This window comes from Amblyomma maculatum, chromosome 1 (genome assembly GCF_055883805.1).
Source record: "Amblyomma maculatum isolate TAMU_Amacu chromosome 1, ASM5588380v1, whole genome shotgun sequence".
In the NCBI taxonomy this organism is placed as follows: Eukaryota; Metazoa; Arthropoda; class Arachnida; order Ixodida; family Ixodidae; genus Amblyomma; species Amblyomma maculatum.
In genome coordinates this window covers 183,909,755-183,932,424 of record NC_139344.1, presented here as the reverse complement: position 1 = coordinate 183,932,424, position 22,670 = coordinate 183,909,755, and the positions used below count along the sequence as shown (strand labels likewise).

At 46.5% G+C, this 22,670-nt stretch overlaps 1 protein-coding gene across 2 annotated transcripts in view; it reads left to right on the top strand.

The window, feature by feature from the left end:
* Window positions 1-16,329, top strand: part of LOC146205087 (heat shock factor protein-like) — a 58,390-nt gene extending 42,061 nt beyond the window's left edge. Inside the window, exons 9-12 of one of the 2 annotated variants that reach the window (XR_014704123.1) lie at window positions 3,790-3,828; window positions 8,117-8,373; window positions 11,589-11,628; window positions 14,720-14,812. Coding sequence is in view for 1 of the 2 variants with exons in the window: in XM_084589776.1 (XP_084445902.1) it covers window positions 3,790-3,828; window positions 11,589-11,628; window positions 14,720-15,021 (381 nt within the window). In the remaining variant the exon portion in view is untranslated. Of the gene's footprint in view, window positions 1-3,789; window positions 3,829-8,116; window positions 8,374-11,588; window positions 11,629-14,719 lie in introns of both variants that reach the window. The other variant, XM_084589776.1, reaches the window with a different exon arrangement.
* Window positions 16,330-22,670: the final 6,341 nt, after the last annotated feature.

Below are 22,670 nucleotides of genomic sequence, written 5' to 3'. Positions count from 1 at the left end.
ATTTCCCTTCGTCTTTTTAATGGAGGTGTGCAATCTGTCTAACTTCATTTCTCCTAATAGCCTTAACGCCTCAGTTTTTTGTTTCACGGCACTGGTGCGCACAGGCTTAAAATTCTTGGTGATCGAATCCATAGCTTTCTCACGGAAAAGATTCTCTGGGAGCGTAACAAAATAACCTTCTTTATCCGAAACAACCACACGCATTTTTGCGGACGTCAGGAATTCGATCAAAGGAGCATAGCCCCACCTTCTGATAGGCCCTCCGTCACACTTCTTGAGGGCATCAACACATTCTACAACGCACCTGGGTTGATCTTCTTTCCGGGCTTGACGCGCAATAGTCCTACCAAGAGAAAGTTTTTCTTCTTTTCCCAACGAAGGCTGCACACCGAATTTCGGACCCAACTTGAGGATTTCCTGAAACTTCTTTGGCACCGGCTGATCGCCCAAAACCAAGAGCTTCCCTTCAGAGCCCGGAGACGTTCCTTTGGAGGGTAACCAGGGACGGGCGGAGTACCAAAGGAAGTCAGTGTGCTTCTTCGCTTGTTCGCACCACGCACGGAAGTTCCGCACACGGAGCCTGTTCTTCCCACACGCCACCCAGAGGCAGTCCTTGTAGTAACGATGCTGTCGCCACCACTCCGAAGCCACAATCCTGCAGATCCTGCGATTGTGCCCAGTGGACGGGAGCAAACCACCACACAACACCTGGACCTCAACGGGGCAAAGAGCACGTCTAGCATGCCACGAAGCTAACCTAGCCTTGAAGGCACAAACTGCGATTAGAGAAGCCAGTGCAGCCTGGTTGTCAAAAGGAGCGGGATTAGGACATAAAACAGAGCTCATTGTACTAGAAATAAATTGCAGTAATACGGAAAGTTGAGCTAGTTGGTACATGATTGCAAATTACGAGCGCTGCGACGGAGAACAACAACGAGAGAGTAATGACAAGGACAGGCGCTACTATCAACTGAACGTTTATTCGAAGAACACAGATTAAATACTCGCAGAAGACAACCAAAGGCACATGCGCTTCACAGATTTTTCCTAGGTATCCAGATAAACAATTTTGTTACGCTCCCAGAGAATCTTTTCCGTGAGAAAGCTATGGATTCGATCACCAAGAATTTTAAGCCTGTGCGCACCAGTGCCGTGAAACAAAAAACTGAGGCGTTAAGGCTATTAGGAGAAATGAAGTTAGACAGATTGCACACCTCCATTAAAAAGACGAAGGGAAATTTTTTAGAAGTATTTTTTTCTGCTAAAACACATAAAATTGACATTCCCTTTCGTTCCATTGTTACTGAACGGGGAACCTGGCAACATGTTGTCTCAAGTTTTTTGCAAAGTAATCTATGTTCGCTTTCCGTAATAGATCCATTTCTCGTTCCTAATTCAGTGGCAGTTGTAGAATATTTGAAATGCAGTAATCCTGGTGTGTGTGGCATGTTCAGTATTGATGTGCAGGATTTATTCTATTCATTATCGCATAGTAGGCTCCTCCAATGTGTTAAAAAATGTATAGAAGAGGAAAATGATGAGGGGGCATTCATTTCAAAGTGCGGTGTATCGGTTGGCTCCTTTTTAGAGCTTTTGTCTTTTTATCTTAAATCCACATTTATTGAATGGGAGGGCAGACTATTTATACAAAAATCTGGGGTGTGCATTGGCTCAAAAGTGGCTCCAGTTCTTAGCAACATATTTCTTTCTTACGTGGACAGATCCATTAATGACAAATTAGGTAACTATGTAAAAAAAGTCTTCCGATATGTAGACGATTATCTGGTTTTTGTTGAAGCTCAGGACTTCAATAGTCAAGTGGAAATGGTTTTAAAAACATTTGTAGACTGTGGGTATGGATTGGAATTTACGTTTGAATTACCGGAGGGAAATCAGCTTCAATTTTTGGATATAAGATTGGAAAAAAAGTTGGATCATGTTTGTTGGTCTTTTTTACAGCGGTCAGAGAAGCCCTTGCTTAGTTACCATTCAGGTCATTCGAAGATAGTAAAATGTGGCATTGCAGTGTCTTGTTTAAGTTCTGCTGTTACAAAATCATGTGTTCATGCCATAGATAGTAGTTTCAAACAACAGGTCCAAAGGTTAAGGTTAGCGGGCTTCCCGATGGATGTGATAATTCTAGCTAGCAATAAAATCATAAAGAAGATTAAGGCTTTTGGTAGAGAAGATACAAAAGTCCATATCAATAGCGATAGAAAGAAGTATGCAGTGATTCCGTATATCCATCGGTTATCCCACAGGCTTAAGCAAATCGGCAGTAGATATGGAGTGAAAGTGTTATTTTCGGTTCCTAATAAGCTGGGCAAAATTTGTGCGGTTGTTGACAGAAGGGCTAGAGATCAGAAACAAAAAAGTAGAACAAGAAAAGGTGTGTGCCAAGTGGACCATGATTCGCGTTTTGTCGCATGTGAAGAAGGGGTTGTGTATGAAGTACCTTTTAAATGTGGGAAAAATTATATAGGGCAAACCGGCAAATGTATTAATACGCGCCTGCGCCAGCATAACACTTCTTTGAATAGTGCCCCCTCATCCAATTTGGCCCTTCATTACAGGGACTGTGATTTGAATAAACCTAGTGGGTCAAATGTGCCTAGTAGGAAGAAATGCCTACCGCTTTTTAACAAAACCAAAATTAAGTTTAGACACAAAGATCAAATGACTAGAGAACTGTCAGAGTCATATCACATCCATAAAAACAGTGACACGTGCGTGAGCTCACCATCTGTAAGCATCCAAGAATGTGAGATTGTTTATCTGGATACCTAGGAAAAATCTGTGAAGCGCATGTGCCTTTGGTTGTCTTCTGCGAGTATTTAATCTGTGTTCTTCGAATAAACGTTCAGTTGATAGTAGCGCCTGTCCTTGTCATTACTCTCTCGTTGTTGTTCTCCGTCGCAGCGCTCGTAATTTGCAATCATGTACCAACTAGCTCAACTTTCCGTATTACTGAAATCTATTTGTGCATCAGGGCAACACATTTACTTTTATGTTTTGGAAGGAAAGGTGAGATTTCATGTTTATACTGTAAAGATGAAGATGTACGTGCAAAGGGGAAGAAGATATCGTGTGCTGTCTCCAGTGACATTGCTATTGTTGTGTGCGCTGGAGCTGCTTGTACACGGACTGTTCCTGCCGTGCTTCTAGATGGTGTCCCTGTACCTCTAATAAACCCCTATCCTGCAACACTGAGTTTTTAATTTTAGAAAGTGCATCTTTGCGTCTTTGTGTTGTTCATATTAAAGTGACTTTTACTTGTGTTTATTAGCTGACTTGTCTGCAGGAATATATGCACATACTCTTCAAGATGAATATCGGATATAATGAACAAATTTTCGTGACAAATCAGACTTCGTTACAACGAAGTTCGGCTGTGTAATGCATGCTCATATCCATAAATACAGCACCAGAAACTGTTAAAATTCAAAGGCTATCTTTTTTGGCATGACTCCTGGCAGTGGAGCATTAATGGTGCTCTTGATGAGCACTGATGAACACTGCTTTTGCCTATGTTGATGATGAAGTGAGCATCATCTTGCATGTACTTGCACTGCTAGGGTGTGCTGATGTTTTTAATCTAAGTGTCAAATAAAGGTTATTGTTTTTTGCTCATTTTACAGGATAAAATTCATGGCGCAAAACATGACTGATTTGAATCATATTTTCACGAGCATGTTTTCACGAGCAACTATGACAAGGGGAATCTAGGACATTATACAACGTAATTGTTACAAGCATGTTAAATACGTTCTTTGTTTCTTCTTTTTTCAGTTATTTTCTCCAGAAGATATATTGACGTCTTCATTGGGGGTAAGTTTTTATGCTACACATTTCATTTTATGGGGCATATCCGAGGGGTATCAGCACATTTAAACCTGAGTGTAACAAGCTTCCATATTGCGAATTACTCGATATAAACAAGTTATAATTTCCCCAATGCTGCCCTATTGAAGTGTCTGTTTTTGCATAGCTGCTGAATTGAAACTCACTAGGTGCTGCCTGTCATATTGTATGAAAGTTATGATGCACCTAATACCCATTGCTACCAGTGCAGCGCGAATGCTCCAGGAGTTATGGGCAGAGAGCTGTGCCTTCAATGATATGCCAGTATGGTCGGCAATTCAGAACATCGGAGTATCAGTCCTGAGTTTCATAAAATATGAATGACGATGCCACATGCAGGTTTGAGATCGATAGCGGCACATCATCATCACTGCTTTTCTCTGACAGGCATAGGCACTTTCACGTCGGAAAAAAAAAATTATGGCAGCATTTAGTGTCACTTGTTTAAAGCATACTTCAATGAATCATCACCATTTCTGGTACCAACATTTTAAACACAAAAATCTCCCATATATTTTACCTAAACTGAGCTCATGGTTTGAGCCAATCATTAACAGTGTATGCTTTTTCACAATGGTATACAGTTTAACCCGGATATATCGAACTCGAAGGGGATCGTGAAATACATAGTTCGATATATCGATAATTCGATATACAGAAATCGGCTTGTGACGGCACTTACGATGCGAAAAAACGATACCGTATTTGTCGCGTAATCAACCCACTCTCATAATGAACCCACCCTCCACTTTTGCACCCAAGAATCTGAAAAAAAAAAAAAGCGTTAAGACCAGCTTGCTCACATGCAAGCGATCTCAGCGACGAGCGGCGGCGGCAAAGCGAAAAATTTCAAACTTCTTGGAACTGCGTCCCTCTCGCCGCTGAGCCACCACGGCAGCTCAAAACAAGGTTTCTGTGTCGCTGCGGCAGAAATCGCGAGCGTTTTCGCTTGCGTGTCGATGGCGCGCGTCACTCGGTCGTCTCATCCACGGCTCATTTCTTGGCTGCGTGTCAAGATGCTGCGCAGCGATAACGTCAGGGCGCGTTTATCTTTTGATAGCTCCTGCAGTGGAGGGGAGCGAACTTGGCAGAGTGCCCGTGATGGCTTGATTGCACAAGCCTGGTTCGATTAAGCCAGCCTGGTTCGATTTATGACTCCGCGCTTAGGGCGGGCGTCATGATCGCAGCAGCTGACCGCGTGCTTTCGTTGATTCATACATGCAAAGATAAACGACTCCCGCAAAAAAAAAAGAAGAAAAGAAAACCTGCCGCTTCTTACGTCCGCAGCCGCCATATCTTATGCTAAAGGATGACTCACAAAAAAAAAAAAAAGAGAGAGAGCTGCCGCTTCTTAATGTCCGTAGGCGCTATCGCCACGTCAGCCGCCATGCCACGCGCAGAGGGTTCGCAACCCACGCTAGAGAAAGCGTCCGACGTCTGTCTGAAAACGGGCTGAGCTGGCTTGGCGCATGCGTAGCGCGTGCTGAAGGAGAGAGATAGCTCGGCAAAAGAATGGGCACACCCACGCACATGGCTCGCAAACGTCATATGTTGGCGCGCGGGAAACGATAACTGCAGATGCGCGCGCTTTTGGGGAATGGGCGCGGCGCTTCCCAGACCAGCCGTCACCGAACTGTCCCCTCTCATTCCTTTCGCGCGTGGCTTGAAAACGTCACGCGGCGAACGGCCAAGGGTGATGCGATCGTCTTTGGGGAAGGCACACTTTCCCGTGCGTGGTGCGGAGTTCGATATATCGAACGACCGGTGAAATTGAGTTCGATATATGACGCAGCTTTCCTATACTTTTACATAGAATTTTCAAGGGGATATTCCGTGAGTTCGATATAACCAAAATTCGATATATCCGGGTTCGATATAACCGGGTTCGACTGTATCGAACTCACGGAATATCCCCTTGAAAATCCCATGTAAAAGTATAGGAAATCCGCGTCATATATCGAACTCAATTTCACCGGTCGTTCGATATATCGAACTCCGCACCACGCACTGGAAAGTGTGCCTTCCCCAAAGACGATCGCATCACGCTTGGCCGTTTGCCGCGTGACGTTTTCAAGCCACGCGCGGAAGGAATGAGAGGGGACAGTTCTGGACAGCGCCGCGCCCATTCCTCAAAGGCGCGCGCATCTGCAGTTGTTTCCCGCGCGCCAACACATGACGTTTGCAAGCCCATTCTTTTGCCGAGCTATCTCTCTCCTTCAGCACGCGCTACGCATGCGCCAAGCCAGCTCAGCCCGTTTTCAGACAGACGTCGGACGCTTTCTCCAGCGTGTGTTGCGAACCCTCTGCGCGCGGTGGCTGACATGGCTATGGCGCCTGCGGACGTTAAGAAGCGGCAGCTCTTTTTTTTTTTTTTTTTTTTTTTGCGAGAGTAATCCTTTCTTATCGTTGTGCTGTACGCGCGACGTAGCGTAAGATATGGCGGCTGCGGACAATAAGAAACGGCAGGCTTTTTTTTTTTTTTTTGCGGGAGCCGTTTATCTTTGCATGTATGAATCAACGGAAGCACGCGGTCAGCTGCTGCGATCATCGTGATAAATCGAACCAGGCTTGTGCAATCAAGCCATCACGGGCACTCTGCCAAGTCACTCCCCACCGGAGGAGCTATAAAAAGATAAATGCGCCCTGCCGTCATCCCTGCACAGCATCTTGGCACGCTGCCAAGAAATGAGCTGCGTATGCGGCGACCGAAACGGGAGCGACGCGCGCCATCCACATGCAAGCAAAAACGCTTGCGATTTCTGCCGCAGCGACACAGAAACCTTTTATTGAGCTGTCGCGGTGGCTCGAGCGGCAAGGGGGACGCAGTTCCAACAAGTTTGAAATTTTTCGCTCTGTCGCTGCCGCTCGTCGATGAGATCGCTCAATCGCTTGCATGTGAGCGAGCTGGTCTTAACGCATTTTTTTTTTTCTTTCAAATTCTCGGGTGAAAAAGTGGAGGGTGGGTTCATTATGCGAGTGGATTGATTACGCGACATATGCGGTATCGTTTTTTGGCATCGTAAGTGCCGTCACAAGCCGATTTTTGTATATCGAATTATCGATATATCGAACTATTTTGCGATCCCCTTCGAGTTCGATATATCCGGGTTCGACTGTATAACCAAAATTCGATATATCCGGGTTCGATATAACCATGTTTGACTGTATTTCTGTATGTAGCACTGTTCTCCATTGTAGTTCAGCCTGTTCGTATGTATGTGTTGGGAAGATTCAAATGGTCACCAATTGAAAATAGTAGTCTACACCAATGGTTGCAAAAATAAAAATAGCACAAGGCAGCCCATTCTTGCAGAAGCCAGGATCAGTGAAGTTATTAACTTCAAAGTTATCAGCATTACACAGAAATTTGAAGCTTCTTTCAAAGTTAAGCAAACATTCCTTGACAGAGATTTATGTGCAAGTATATATCTTTCCACAGTCAGATTGATGTTGTAAGCCCAGTTCGTCAGCAGTGTTTGAACTAGCTTCCTCAGGAATATTTTTCAGAGGTCTTTGGTGTGGCTGCGGTCTCCTCTTTCACAAATTAGCTGTGAGTATCACATGACATGGTAAAGTGCAAAAAAACTAACGTGTTATATAGACCAACACCGTGTTTACAAACAAAGGGGGCACTCGCGGCTCCGCAGCCAACTGGGGGGGGGGGGGGGGGGGGAAATAGAGTTAGCGTCCATAGGAATACATGGAATCGAAATATTCCAAACCCGTTTTTTCATTTCACGGGGCACCTGTGATGTTGTTATTCGGTACGAAGCAACTGTGAACATCCTAGAACAGATCGTCAAAATATGAAATCTCATTACCGAGGCGAGGTATTTTTAAAACACTGTGAAACGTGTTGGGGTGCGAGTTGGGAGGGCGACCCATAGAAATACATGTAAACACAACTTACCGGAACATTTTTCTCATTTCGTAGAGCATCAGAAGTGGTGGCCGGTCGTTAAACGTTGACCAGCGCTTTGAAGAAGTGTGTGATAAAGTATGGTGCATCATTACGGAGGCAGTCTACTTTTAAAACTCCCCGAATAACTTGTGTTATGAATCCAGACACCGCCAAAAGGCAAGCTGGGTGTAGCGAATCGCGCAGTTTTGCTTACAGTCTGATATGCTGCCGCATAGGGTAAATAAGCTTGATAATACTGTCGCTCGAGTGATATGTGCTAGACAGAATTACATTTAAAAAGCAGTTGTCAAACGCCATACGACAATATGAACCGAAGAGATTCGCGCATTGCAGCAGACAGCGCAGCTGGCGATACCCACCGCGGCCGCCTTCAGCTCCGGAGCGTCTGCTAGCGACAGCGGGTGGTGCATGGTCGTCTGCAACTGTGCGCGGTCAGTTTATCGTGCTGTGAGTGGTCCCGCAAGTCGTCGGACTTGCATTACTTGCAAGAGAATGTAACGTGTCATGCAACATGACGTCGGGGTGTCATACAAGACGTTCACCGAAAAATGAGAAGGGTTCAACGCTGCTGAATTGAACAAAATGTTGTGGTAAGTTGCATACTTGTGTTTCTATGGGTCGCCCTCTCAATTCGCATCCCCATACGTTTCGCGGTGTTTTAAAGATACTTCGCCTTGCTAATGAGATTTCACACTTTCATGATCTGCTCCTGGGCATTCATGGTCAGTCTGTACCAAATAACGACATCACAGACGACCCGTGAAATTAGAAAACTGCTTTGGAATATTCCGCTTTCATGTATTCCTATGGGCGCTAAGCCTACTTTTTACCCTCCAGTCGGCCCACGCTGGCGATAGAAGCGCCACCGCATCGTGCTTACGTCACAGATTGGTGTTGGTCTATAGCTTGCTGCTTCATTTGATCATCAGGCACTATACATGACCTTACTAAAAGGTAAATGTAAGTTTGTATAGGACAACTAGTTCCATTTTTGGATATCGAAGGTGTTCAACGCTGATGTTTTAGCTCCGTCTATACACACTCTGCTAGAGTTCTTCAGGCCACACCATCAGTAGAGCAGTCAGTTTGTGTTCTGTGCTTTTTTTTGTTTGCTCACTTTCTCGTCACATGAATTGCAGAGTGTTCGGAAACACAGTGCTGACTGCTAACTTAAGTAGGATCTTGAGTTCTGTGTGCTTCTTGTAGCCCTATTCTGTGCATGCCAGTCATTTATTATTCAGCTACTGCCTGCTTACTTTCCTGCCGAGCAGCATTAAAGGCTTGTTCTTCAGTTTTGTTGGCATCAGCATTGTGGCCAAACAGTCGCAGGCTGGTACGTAGTGGTTGGCAGGTGACATGATCAGGCACTGACTCGCAATAACTCAGTCTAATGGACAAGTTGGTATGACATTCTAGATTATAGCAGCACACCTGCACAAACACCAAGAAGGAAGGGCTGAGACTTAGAGCTGACTAACCACTGATACATGGTTTTATTCAGGGTGCCATTATTTAAGTACACGCTGACACCACTGATAAACCAGAAGGTATACAGAAAGTGACACAGGAAACACAAGACAAACCATCTGATCATTCACAGAAAAATAGATTCTAAGACAACACAAGAAACTTGTCTTCTTTCTTTCTTTATTATTATTATTTTTTTTTTTCTTTTATGAGGATAGGCAGAGTGCTAACGCATGCGGGGCCTAGCTACACAATCTCTGAAGCTTCAGCAGACTCTCTTGTGATAGTATCTTTGGGGTATGCTACAGCTTGACAATCTTCGTCTGGATGGCAAGAACATTTATAGCAAAGAATCTCAGTGTTCCAAGCAGGATTTTTGACATTATTGCAGTGTTCCCAGAGTGTCGTTAAAACAACAACTGGTTTGTCCAACATTGTACCCTTCAAATAAAACATTGTTTACTCTTTCCCTTTGTCCTGTGGCAAGTACTGATTTCGACCACATGGTTTGTTTTTTTTTAACGTGCCCAGACATCACATAGTGCACGCATGTTGCTTTTCACTGCTATCGAAAAGCAGTCACCGCGACCGGGACCGAACTCTCATTCCTGGGTTCAGCAGTCGAGTGCCCTAACTGCTGCACGACAGCGGGGTGGTACATTTTATTAAAATTGGGGATGTTTGTGCGCACAACTTACATTTGCCCTGCACATGCACGAAATGTCATGAAAGGACATGAGTCAAAAATGTCACCACACGGCCATTTTAACATCATATTTAAGACATCCACTTGCTGTAGTAAGAAAACAACAGACAGAAAAAAAGGCAAATGTCAGAGGTGTGAAAGTGTCAGTTGTCTTGTTCTGGTTTTAATGCAGCAAACTGTGTCAGCATTTTGTGGTGATATGTTATAAATAGCGGTGTGCGAATATTGAAGTTGTCGAATACGAATCGAACGCAAATCTGGGGGGGGGGGGGAAAAAAAAAAAAAAAAAAAAAAACATTTTTGAATATCGAATATCTGATCAGTGAAAATAAAGAAATTAAGAAATAGCAAACATTGTTCGTCTTGTTTATTTCAGAATTCACATGTATTTTCAGATAAAACTAAACTAGAATTGCATGGATGAGCATACTCTACTGAAAAATCCTGTATAAATTTTATACAGAATTCTGTGGACTGGTTTTCTGTACAGGAGGGGCCTGCGTTATGGGTGGAGCTGTCATATCCCTGCTGAATACAGTAAACTTTCGTTAATTCAGCCTTCAAGGAACCGGAAAAAATGTCTATCTAATGGACCTGAAAAAGAACTACCGAAGACCATTTGTATCGCAGTTTTATCTGATGAACACCCCACCTGCACTATGGTTGTCTGCACATTTGAGATGAAACCAAAATGAGAACGTTTTTTTTCTTGGTTTTGTCATGGGATTCGCCTTGCGTACACTGTCGGAAAGGCCTTCTTCACAAATTGGCCCCGTCGCGTTTTGAGGATGCTTCACTGCAATATTTTACTGTGCAGTGAAGCAAGTGAAGCACCTCCAAAATGTGATGACGCCGTATTGTGAAGAGGGCCTTCCAGGCACTGCAAGTCCACGCGGTCAAGCATTGCAGTGAAGTGCACACTGTGGTGAAACTGCGGTAAATTCAAACTTTTAATTATGGTTCGCAGGAAAGGAAAGGCGCAGTATTTGTCACACTTGTTCTGCGGACACCTGAACCTCACCGTAAGGGAAGAGAGGAAGGTAGGAGTGAAAGCAGAAAGAGAGAAAGGGGTGATGGGGAGGTAATGGAGGGCTGCAGAGTAATTTGGATCACCTGGGGATCTTTAACGTGCACTGACATCGCACAGCACATGGATGCCTCTTTGTTTCGCCTCCATCGAAATGCAGCCATCGTCGGTTGGATCAAACCCAGGTACTCCGGCACAGTAGACCATCTTAACCACTCCACCACCGCCGCGGTGCCAAACAATTCCGGTGCGTTCAGTTACTTCGGAATATTAGAAAATTCCGAATATCAGTTTTACGAATATGAATCGAATAACAAACATATTTGATTCGTATTTGAAATTTTGAGTATTCACACATCCTTAGTTACAAGTGCTTCAGTCTGCCATCATACTGCAGGTAGCCATTAACGGGTTTTCCACCCCCTTAGTTTGTCAAAGTAGCAAGTGACAGGCTCAACATTTTCTTGAGCATTTGTATATGTGTATGTGTGTGCTTGTAAATTGTGCTGCAGACTTGCTATTCATACATTTAACTTTTTTTTCTTTGAAGTTCAGTTGGTAAGGTTCTGAAATTTTGCAAAAGAGTAATGATTTTTCTTTTTCAGGAGTTGGCTACTGAAAGCAAATCTCTACTAGACCCTATAGGTGAGTGGCCATAACCTCGTTTATCTGTTGCATATTTGATGCAAGCAAAGTATTCACGGATAAGAAACATTATCAAGAAAATAATTGTCAACATTGCCACTGCTTCCCATGCTGCAGTTGTAACAAAATGTCGATGTTCTGGCTCAGCACCAATCCAGTCAAGACTATGTCATTGCCTACACCTTCCACCTTCTCTCTATATATATTGCCACACTGCTTTCCATTTTCTGGCACCACTAAGTGGCCGAACCATGTCTTTGCACGTGGCTGAGCATCGTCTTCGTCTCTCTCGAGCTTCGCTTGATTAAAAGGGCAGCTCGGTTGTTCTGCTTCTTGCTACGTTTGTTGGTGACATTTGGTGGATTGTGCAGGGTAAAATCCCATGTACGTTGCCCCCAATGACGTCAACGACTCTGCTCATCGACGCGCGGACGCCACTCCCGTCCATAAAGCGAGGCGTCGCCTCCAAGGCCTTCAACCCGAGTTTGAACTACTGACCACACTGCTGCGAGCCATGACATCCACGACGGCCAGCCAGACAAGTCAGTATTCCAGCAACGCCCCACCGTTCATCCTTCTCGCACCTCGATCACCGCCGTCATTTCACGGTGACCGGTTCGAGGATGTGGAAAACTGGTTGGTCAGTTTTGACCGTGTGGCCGCGTTCAACCAATGGGACGATGAACGGAAGCTAATGAATATGTACTTCGCGCTGCAAGACTCGGCCAAGACATGGTTTGAGAACCACGAGGCGTCCTTTGTCAACTGGGCAGCCTTTCGCCGTGAGTTGCTTACGACATTCAGCTCGAGTTCTCACAAAGAAAGCGCAGAGATTGTCATTCGTTCAAAGTCTCACCAGTCCAATGAGAGCGGGGCCATGTTTGTCGAGGATATGACGTGACTTTTCAATTGCGCCGACCCTACCATGCCCGAGGCAACGAAAGTACAATGCCTCATGTGCGGTGTGAAGGAACAGTTGTTCGCTGGCCTCATTCGCGACCCTCCTAGAACTGTCACAGATTTTGCGAGAGAAGCTGCCAGCATGGAACGTTCAGTGCAGGAACGGAGTGCCCAATGCAGCCTTCAGGCAAGTGTAGCGGCCACACCCTACTACGCATCCGTGGCTTGCGAGGAGCATTGTCCACGAAGAGCTGCAGAACCTTCACTTGGATGCTCCACCTGCTATGAATTCTTCTACCGAGGATATCATTCGTGACGAAATCCGGCGAGCGGTGCAGCCACCACCAGCACCACTACTGGAGCCTTACATTATGACTTTCCTACGTCAACCTGCTCCCAAGCCACATCTATTCCGCCCCGTTGCCGACCACTGCCTAGCTACCTGCGCCCCGACGGGCAGCAACAAGATCTGCGCCCCTTCGAACCGCAGCAAGAACAGCATCCCGCTATCAGCAAGGCGCACTTGTGGCGCACGCCCAACAGATGGCCGCTCTGTTATCACTGCGGCGAGCCCAGCCACATTCTTCGCAATTGCCCACACAGGAGAATAGGTTTAAGAGGATTTCCACCAAACTCGCCTCAGCCCCGCTATGGCGAAAAACCACAGGAGATTGAGGAGTACCTGGCTGTTAACGAAATGCACCTGACGTCACCGCAACGGCATTCGCGATCGTCATCCCCGAGGCGTTTTGCTTCACTCAGTCGATACTCCTCCTCTGGGCAACCTGGACATATCTTTCTCTGTCTCCTGGTTTGCACAAATAGTATAATTAGTTTATCCCTTTTTTTGTGTGTGTGTGTTTATTTTTTCTGGGCATAAAGGATATGGTGTGATGGATGAAGGGTATGGTCAAATAAATTTAATAAGGTTAGCTGGTGCAGTGAAGTCCAGGAGTGAACGATGATGCAGTCCCTGTGTTCAAGCGGCATATGACGACGGATTGTAGGGGGAGAGACCAAGTGCTGAATCCGTGTTGGCTTCAGCGATAGATATTCCCAGAGCAGGTGGTAAATATCGGCTTCAGCATCTTGGGACTGGCAGACGGGACACCCAGGGTGGGGACACAAATCTCGAAACTGAGGCCACTTTCGAGTCACTGCAGGTGTTAGAGCCACCCCAACTTGAATCCTTCAAAGTGTAACCTCCTCTGCATGGGTTAGTTTGTGGGGGAGACTATGCTTTTCATGGGTGGGTGTGGTGGCTAATGCGTAGCAATATCTGGCCTCCTAGCCACTACAACAACAAAGCTGCCATAGGCACTTGAGGAGCGCCTGGGCTAGACCTGGCTCAGTGATAAGAGACCTTATTGTTGAGGTCCATTTTGCATCTGCCTGCATGGCTGCTTGGGTCGTGACAATATTGCTTGAACCTAAACACTAAAGGTCGTGGCTCCACAGACATAAGCTATGATGAGGTCATGCAAAGGTAAAGAAACACACAAGAGCCCTGCCTGCACCATCTTGCAGTGACATTCAGAACAAACCAGTGCTTTGAACAGAACATTGTGTGCTGCATTGTTTAGTTTATGCAGGCTGTACATGTGTGAGCAGCTAAAGAAGCAACGGATGCTTCAGTACATTTGCACTATTGTTGTGCTTCGTCCTCTTCTTTCCACAAGCATTTTGAAGAGAATGTGGCAGTTACTGGCTATTCAAGCTTGCCGTGTTCTCCTTGAAGTACTTGCCTTGCCACCACTATTGCTCACATGCTCCGTGTGCGCCCTGCTGCGGTGGCGCAGTGCTAAGGGTGCTCGACCGCTGTACCAAAGGATGCAGGATCGAATCCCATGCACGGCGCCCACTTATCGATCGAGGCGAAAAGCCATGTGTTCTGTGATGTCAGTGCACATTAAACAACCATGGGTGTTTGAAATTTCCGGAGCCCTCCACTATGGCATCTCTCATAGCGTTATCTTTTTGGGACGTTAAACACCATAAACCAACCAAATCAATGTGCTGTATGGGCCTTTTGTAAAATGTGAAATTAGTAGTGAAATTGGGGGGGCACGGATTGGAGCCCTTGCTTGGTATTTTATGGTTTTAAGCTATTTATGCCTGTTTGGTGTGTGCACACATCAAAGATAAAAACTGTGACCTACGACCTTGGAACTCGCTTGTTTCTTCAATGCAGGTAGCGAGATTGTACAGTACATGCCGAGCCTGTTCGACTTGGACATTGAAAAAGACTCAACACTTCAGCCTGTTAATGAGCTCCTGTTACCTGATGATGAAGTCCCAAGCAGTTCATCCGCAACAGGCATTGCTAGCTCTGAATCGACCAGCAGAGTCAGCTCATTGGTAACTTGTGAGAAAAATTCAAATTTGCAGCCAACACCTTCCTCTCTCAATGCAACTGTGCAGTCTTTGCCACAGTTTGTCGAGAAGAAGGAAACTTCATCTAAAAAGAAACGTCGTAGGAGTAGCAAAAAGTGAATTCAGCTTTGTTATGCTCTTAGCCTCTTAGTGCTCTTATGCTCTTAGTGTCTTAATATCTTTCACACCAGTAGGATAAGTTTTAACACCAGTGCCTAGTTTTTCACATTCCTGTTGGCATTTTTTGTAGTAGCTACTTTCCTGAGTACTAGGTACTATTTCAGGCTACCAACCGCTACCACCTACTTTTAGATGCCTCCTTTTAAAGTGATGCCCTATGTGCTCATTACAGGTGTACATGAGCCTGTAATCATAACAGTACAAGTGACTACGTTGTGCTTAATTTATTGACCAAGTGACAAAGGAAAGAGGGATTATCACTACATTACATTTTATAAGCCAGCAGACAAACACTGCTTGTTCTTCCACTTCATTTTTGTTGTGTTATTCATTCACATACTAGGATTTGTGCATTTTTGTTAATATTGCAGGATCTGCAAGTTGAGCAGTAGTGGCACTGAAGAAAAGCTAAACATTATTTATTTCCTCTGTAGTCACAAATTTTTCACCTGTCTGCACCCTCATACTTCATTGCAGTGAAATATGGCACTGCAGAATTAAAGGTGGTTCAATAAAAATTTTATTTTAACCATGTTGCATGTACCTTTCTGTATATGCTTAACTGTCAGTGCACTGTGTAGTACAAAGATCTTCATGGTGACCTTGCCCACCCATTTTTATCACATGCAGTAGAAATAGAGTTGCTAAACATTCATTTTGGCATGTATATTTCACTGAGGATTATTAGGACGTTGAAAGCATTCATTAACCAGCTAGCATTATTCATCTGTTTGATGCATTGTTGAAAAGATTCAGTGACTTTTTATCGTACCCAGCCGTTAGAGCTGACCTGTCTCCCATTCTGTAAAAAAATAATTCTGTATAATTGGCAGCTTGCTTGCATAATTTTTTTTTTTACCAAATGCAGGAAAACTAGCTTTCGTGATTTGTTATTTTTATTAACCTGTCTTCCTCTTTCACATATAAAAAAATGATTTATTGTTAAAGCTCTTGTGACGACTATGGGAGGTGCAGATCCGACTAACTTTCAAGAGTGTGGTGTGGTAAACCGCGGCATCGCCCACAATCAGGCTCGTGCAAGCAAGTGATGCTTTTTTGATGTGCTAGCATTACTGGCTGTGGTGAACAATTTAGTGATGTGCCTGTGGTCCTCATGCTTTAAAGAAACAAAAAATTTAAGAAAAAAAAGTGTGCTATATTAACCAGAATACAGAGCTGTTCTCTTGTGCACTCATTTTCTGCCAACTTGCGCGGCGTTTTTTTTTTTTTTTTTTTTTTTTTTTTTTATTCAGGTCTGCAGAGCTTCGGTTTCTCTGCAGCTGTGCTTGTATGACAGCCGTGGTTTACTGCTCTTCTGGCACTGGACAAGATTTTGTCTGCAGCGTGGTTGTGTTCCTGAAAACTTTTCACATTATTTTACATAAAATTGATGCATCAGACTTCAGAATTAGTTTGACGTTTCTGCTAGTTGTTTCGGCATTAACACGGGTTCGTGTTAACGGTGCCATCTTGTCACCCTGCTGCAGTGAAAGCTCTGTCTGGAAAACGACATGTTATTGATACAAATTTCAATGTGCTCATTGCCCCTTTCACGAACCCATAACAAATCCCACATGTTGGGTTGCGTTATTGTCTGCATGGTGGCGCACTGTCACATTAACAAATTATCGTGACCTCAGCTGAGTTGCAAGGCTAACAGAAAAGTTTTGAGGCTCTTCATTTATAAACACAGCTTCATTAGAAACCTTTTTTTTTCGTGCTTAGAAAATCTGTAGCACCTATCAAACTTGTGCACCCACACATCACCAGATACATGATACATCTTTCAAAATCCTGAACACACATTGTTGCACATGCCGAAGGCTATATAAAGTGTTGTAGCTAGTGCATAACAAAGCTTTGGAACTTTATATGGGGTTTAACATTCTCAACTGATATCGGCAATGAAGGATGCTATACTGAAGGTCTGACATAGCACACTGACATTGCACAGCACATGAGTGGTCAGTGTTTTGCCTACATTGAAACATGGCTGCTGCGGCCGGGATGAAACCCATATGTTCGAGCTCAGGGGTCAAGAAACCTAACCACTGTGTCGGTGCACAGTACAGTTTCCTTCACTGTATTATAGTTAGGAAAATTATTAGCAGGGAAGGCAACTTTCATGACTTCCACAGCCGGAAGAGTACATTTTATGTGTATCTCTTGGCCTGTGTGAGGTGTCATGAAGCTCTTTGAGCCAGTGTCATAGGGTCTAATGAAATCTTATGTATTTTACAGTGACTCAGATATTAGCAGAAAGATGCTACAGTCACCCAATTTACATGCCTCCTGTGCCCTCTTGTATATGAAAACAATTTGAATTTCTAGCCTTCGTGCTTACACTCCCATGCATGTATGTTGCGTGAGATAGGAAGCTGAGCACATGGGTGCCGAAAGTGAACCACTGCTGAACAAAAACGTGGTTTGCTTCAGCAGCTGTCATTCCACAGCTTAGCGATCTGGCAAAACAAGCCAAATCAGTAAATGCACATTACCGTGCACAAAGGTATCACCACTTGAAAAAACAAAACAGATGCATTTATCATGCGTAGAAGGCAGCGCACCAACCTGCTTATAAATATTGATTTCTAGTTCTTAACCATCCTGTTCAGCTATCCTCAATCGTGCCATCGAGGAACAATGTGCATTAAATAACTAGTACTGTCTGGTACTGGGGAATATGTGAAAAGTGATGTACAGCACACACCTACATGCATAGCTTGCATGTAGGTGTGTGCCATTCATCCGGGATTGGTGCTCCCTTGATAACAGCTGTCAAGAGGCCAGCGAGCTGTTCTCTTGACTCCGGGCCGAGGCTTTTCACCAAACGAGCCGACACATCATCAGGTCCCGAGGCTGTACGAGCACTTATGAGAGTGAGGGCGCGCTCCATGGTCTTGATGGAGATCTCCCACCGCGGCTCCATCTCTTTCGGAGTCCCCTCATCCATCGGCGAGGTTACGGTCTCCTCTTCGGGCTCCTCACATGCTACCGTTTGTCCATACAAGGTGGCATAGTATGCCGTCAGGTACTCTTGCTGATTTACAGCTGGCTGCCCTGTCGTCGCATCGATGATTGGGGGCAGCGGGGGATCCCGCCGGTCCATTGAACGCACATAGCCCCAAAATTTCTGCGCTGCCGTCTTGCCCTCCTCGCGCAGGGACCTCATGAGCCGAAGGTTGTGCTTCGCGAGTTTCACCTGCACCAGTGTTTGCACCTTGTGCTTTAGGTGCAAGTAGTCTGCCCGGTCTGCCCAAGCGGCCGCTATCACGTCCGGAACACCTTCCTTAAAGGTCAACTCCGGTGGTTTTTCCATCATTCTGTGTTTTTGGTTGAATTAAAATCCTCGGCACGTCCTGACTCGAACATAAAAAAACATTTTTCGAAATTCCAATTAGAAGTATTTTTAAAAAGAAAGAGCAGCAAATCGAAACCGAAACTGCTTTCACGTCCAGAAATGACGTCCCAGGTGACGAAATGGTGACGTCACACTCAGTATTAGAGAAACACTCGTACGTGCGTTGGATGGTGAAAATAAAGCATGTAAATCATGAAGCATTGCATAAAATGTCTGAGGTAGTTCAATATAAGCCTCAAAATTTCATAATCATGCGGGAAGTGGACAGTAACGCCGGTATACTGTTTGTGACGTCAGAAACTCCGTGTTGCCGGCAGAAATAGTCTCAATTTAAGCCATGAAAACAGCATATTTTAAAGTCGTGTTGCGCGCGAACGGATTATCGTACGGCGCCCAAATTTTGTAGAATGCGTCAGGACGGAAAGGAGAATCTACAGTAAAATTATTAGAATATTCGAATGTCAAAAAAACCCCGGAGTTGCCCTTTAATGGTCATCCAGTGGTTGCGATTTGCCGCTCCCGCCACGCCACTTCACCTCTCGGTCCCACCAAGGATTCCTCCTCCTACGAGGACGTGAGCTTTCACGAACCATGTGGTCCAGAATTGTTGCATGTAGCGGAGACATGTACTTGTCGTAAGTCCGCGCCTCCATTCTCCCCGGGGACGCCTCAAACTCGTCGACCACTCGCTCAATCGCCTGGCATGGAAGGTACGCGCCAGCCCAATGGGGGGTACGCAAGCTGGTTCCATCTTTCTTGTGGTAGCTGCCAAAGACGAGTCGTAACCGGTTGTGGTTCCGAGGCTGAAAAGATCACCCTCGTCGACTGCTATCTCCCGCAGTGCAAGCATAAGGCTGGACGAAACCAACGCGTAATCAATAGTTGAACTACCACGCGCGCACCATGTTGCCTGCCCCTCACACCGTGGCTCAAGGTTGGCGACCGTCAGGTCGAATCCGCCTTTTGCGCGAGTTTTCTGCGCATGCGCGAAGCCCCAGCGGCGACTGATGAAAACACACTGAGCGGCGTCGACGGCGCTTCTCGTCGCCGCACTCATAGCCAACGCACGGGGGCTGGAGGCGCGGTCACGTTCACAGCCTCGGTAAAACGATGCCAACCACCTGTGCCGCTTACGACTGCCACTCTCGAGGCGTGCCGGGATGCAAGACGCGTTTTGTTAGGTTTCCTTCGGCGAGCCGCGACCTGCAACGGCGTGAAGCTTGGATTAGGGCAACCAAGCGTCAAGACGTGAATGGGCGACCTTGGCAGCCGACTGCGTGCTCTCGACTGTGCGAAAAACACTTCGTTACAGTGCATGCTGAAAAGTATCTACCGGAGTTTGCACCAAGCCTGTAACCCACCATGATAGCCGCAATGAGCATTTGTTCGGCGCGTCTGATGGCGATGTATTTTGTCGTTTGTTTTATTTATGTGCGAAGGGGCCGGGTAGCGCAGATATCACAGGTGGCTGTGTGCGCTAGACCGTAATATTTAGCATGTTTTATCGCGACTGCCGCCTGACTAAAAAGAAGAAAAAAAGGGTGTTTGTTGTGATGCACCGCCGTTAGCGAGCCGAGTGGTTGAGCTGGTCATGAGGCTCGCGAACGGCAGTGCATTAAAACGCCCTATTTTTTTTTTTCTTGTTAGTGAGGTGGCAGTCACGATAAAACATGCTAAATATTACGGCCTAGCGCACACAGCCGCCTGTGATATCTAAGCTACCTTGCCCTTTCGCACATAAAGATAAGAAGGGACAAAATACATCGCCTTCAGGCCCCGGTGCAACTGAAGCAATCACGCACCGAAGAAATCCTCATTGCAGCTATCACTGGTGCGCTACAGCCTGGGTGAAAACTCCAGTAGGTACTTTTCATCATGCCTATTTCGCTTAGATGCATACATACCTGTAGTATCTGTGTTTTTGCCGCTCGGAGCATATGACGCACTTGACACTTGCACGACGCACAGTATTTTCTTTTAATTAAAGGCTCGCCTTCGTGCACGCCAAAGCATCCGGACTTTGTTCCTTTAATGTACGCAATCAGATGCACTTCGTTAGGGAGCTTGATAATCGTCGTCTTCGTCCAACCGTTTGCAACGGTAAGGAAACCGCCCGGCACAATAAATGAGTCTCCTGGAGGGTTCATGCTCGTTCACTTGCAGAGTGGATCGCTCTGGACGTAGAACAGGGTTGGTTCCTGACCGAGATGCGCATCCGATATGTAGGAGATTCACATGTGTCACCAAGTTGTTGATTCCGCAGAAATCGCAGCGGAGGCAGAAATGAACGTTGGAGATCCTTTCACAACAGAATGACCATTCTCTGCGCACCGAGAACCTTTTCACCACTGCGACCACATCCGTTCTGACTCCTGAGGCCAGAATTCGGCTACTGCTCTGAATCATCCATTGCCAGAAAAACGCAGCGCGTTTCCTGCAGGTGTGCATTCCGGCCGGGACAATGCCCTTTTCACGGGGTGTGTACATGTGACTCTCTGCCGATCTTCGTGGATGAAATCCTATAGCTGCACGGTTGTAGATGATGCGAGGAGGAAGCGACGCCCATTGCACCATGCCGGCGCCGCGGTGACCGCATTGTGCTCGGTAACTCAAGACACCCCGCGCATATGCGCCGCTCAAAGTCACAGGAGACGATTCCACCTAGCTCTGCAGCATCAACAAACCCCTGGCTGCTTTGCCCTTTGAGATCCCTCTCTCTCTGCCCCCACGCTCTCCTGTCTGCCGAAAACCTGCACGCTGAGAGCGTCTCTCACGTCGAACACGGCCCGCGCTACACGCTCTTACAATACGAAGATAGTATATGCGTACGTGCGTTATGAGTGACACCATACTGCGTGAACGTGATATGCTGCAATCACTTTCACTACTTTCCGCTCCGAGCCCAAAAAAGGGGGGGAGCTTTCGCTTTCTACCAGCGTTGGCGTGGCCATTTCGTATGGTGTGCTTTCGCGTCGTCTGCTACACTGCCGCTCAATGTGTTTCCCGCCCGCTCCCGTATGATGGCGCCACATCCTCGCGCAAAAGGCGGATTCCTCAGCCAGCTGCAGCAGAAGTTGCCCATTAGCGTCTGAGCGGCCGTCCAGCTCGCTAAGGTGACCATTAAAGTCTCCGAGGATTATTACTTGCCTGCTGGCGGCTAGGCGACGCACATCCTGGCGCACACAGTCCATCAACTGTAAATTCTCGGCCTGATGTTGCGGAGACAAGTAGAGCACGCACACTATAGTGGGATGCCCCATCACTTTACCATCCACCCACAAGTGTTCCCTGCAGCCTTCTTCTACGCGTTTTCATTGGAGATCCCGTCGCCACAATACTCCGACCCCGCCTCCTTTACGACTGTGGGCATCCCTGTTGCACGCCGACCAGCACCACTCGGCATCGATGGGTGATTCTTCCAGGTCTCTTAGGTGCGCTTCCACCACCCCATACACCGAAAACCGCTCCATGTCTAAAGCTCGGCCCATTTATGCTCCCGCCGAGCGCTCTGTAGGTTCAGGAAGCCCACCGAAAAACACAGCTGTTCATTTCTCCGCCGGTGGACGCGAGCCCGCCTGCGGCCTGCTGGTCGGGGCACTTGTAGTGCCATGTGGCGACTGACCATCTCGGCCACTATGTGGTAGAGGTCGCGGCTTATTCCGGCGTCCATTTGGTGGGCTTGGGACCCGGACTGCTGGGCGAGCGTCGGATAATACTGGTTCTGCAGCACACTCTGTGTCGGCCCAGGTCCATAAAACCGAGGATCGGGCCACACTGGGATTGGCGGAAAAGGTAGCTGGAGTGCAGGTGGTGCCAGATATGCTGGTCCGTCCCGATTGGTGGGCTGGACCCAGGGCACCCGTCCCTGAACGCACAACTGCGGTGGTGAGGCCACCTTTCCGAGGGCCAGGGGAGTGCTCCCCTCTCCGAGGGCCCCCGTTGTCATCTGCCAGCGCGCGCACAGGCTTTCGGTGCTCATGCCATGTTCTGCCGGACTAGAAACGGGTATCCGCTTGCTCTGCGGAGTGGTCTGGTGCCCCTGTAGGCGATGCTCCGTGCGGGTTTTCCGTGCCCCGCTCTCTCCGCCTAAAAAACGCTGCGCAAGCTCCACCAATTTGTTCGCCACTTGTCGAGCTGCTTCAGCACGGTAATGCAGACATCCCTCGCCAATCCTCGGTCTCCTTGCAATCCTGCGGCCTCCACGAATGTGGCGCCTATAGATGTACAC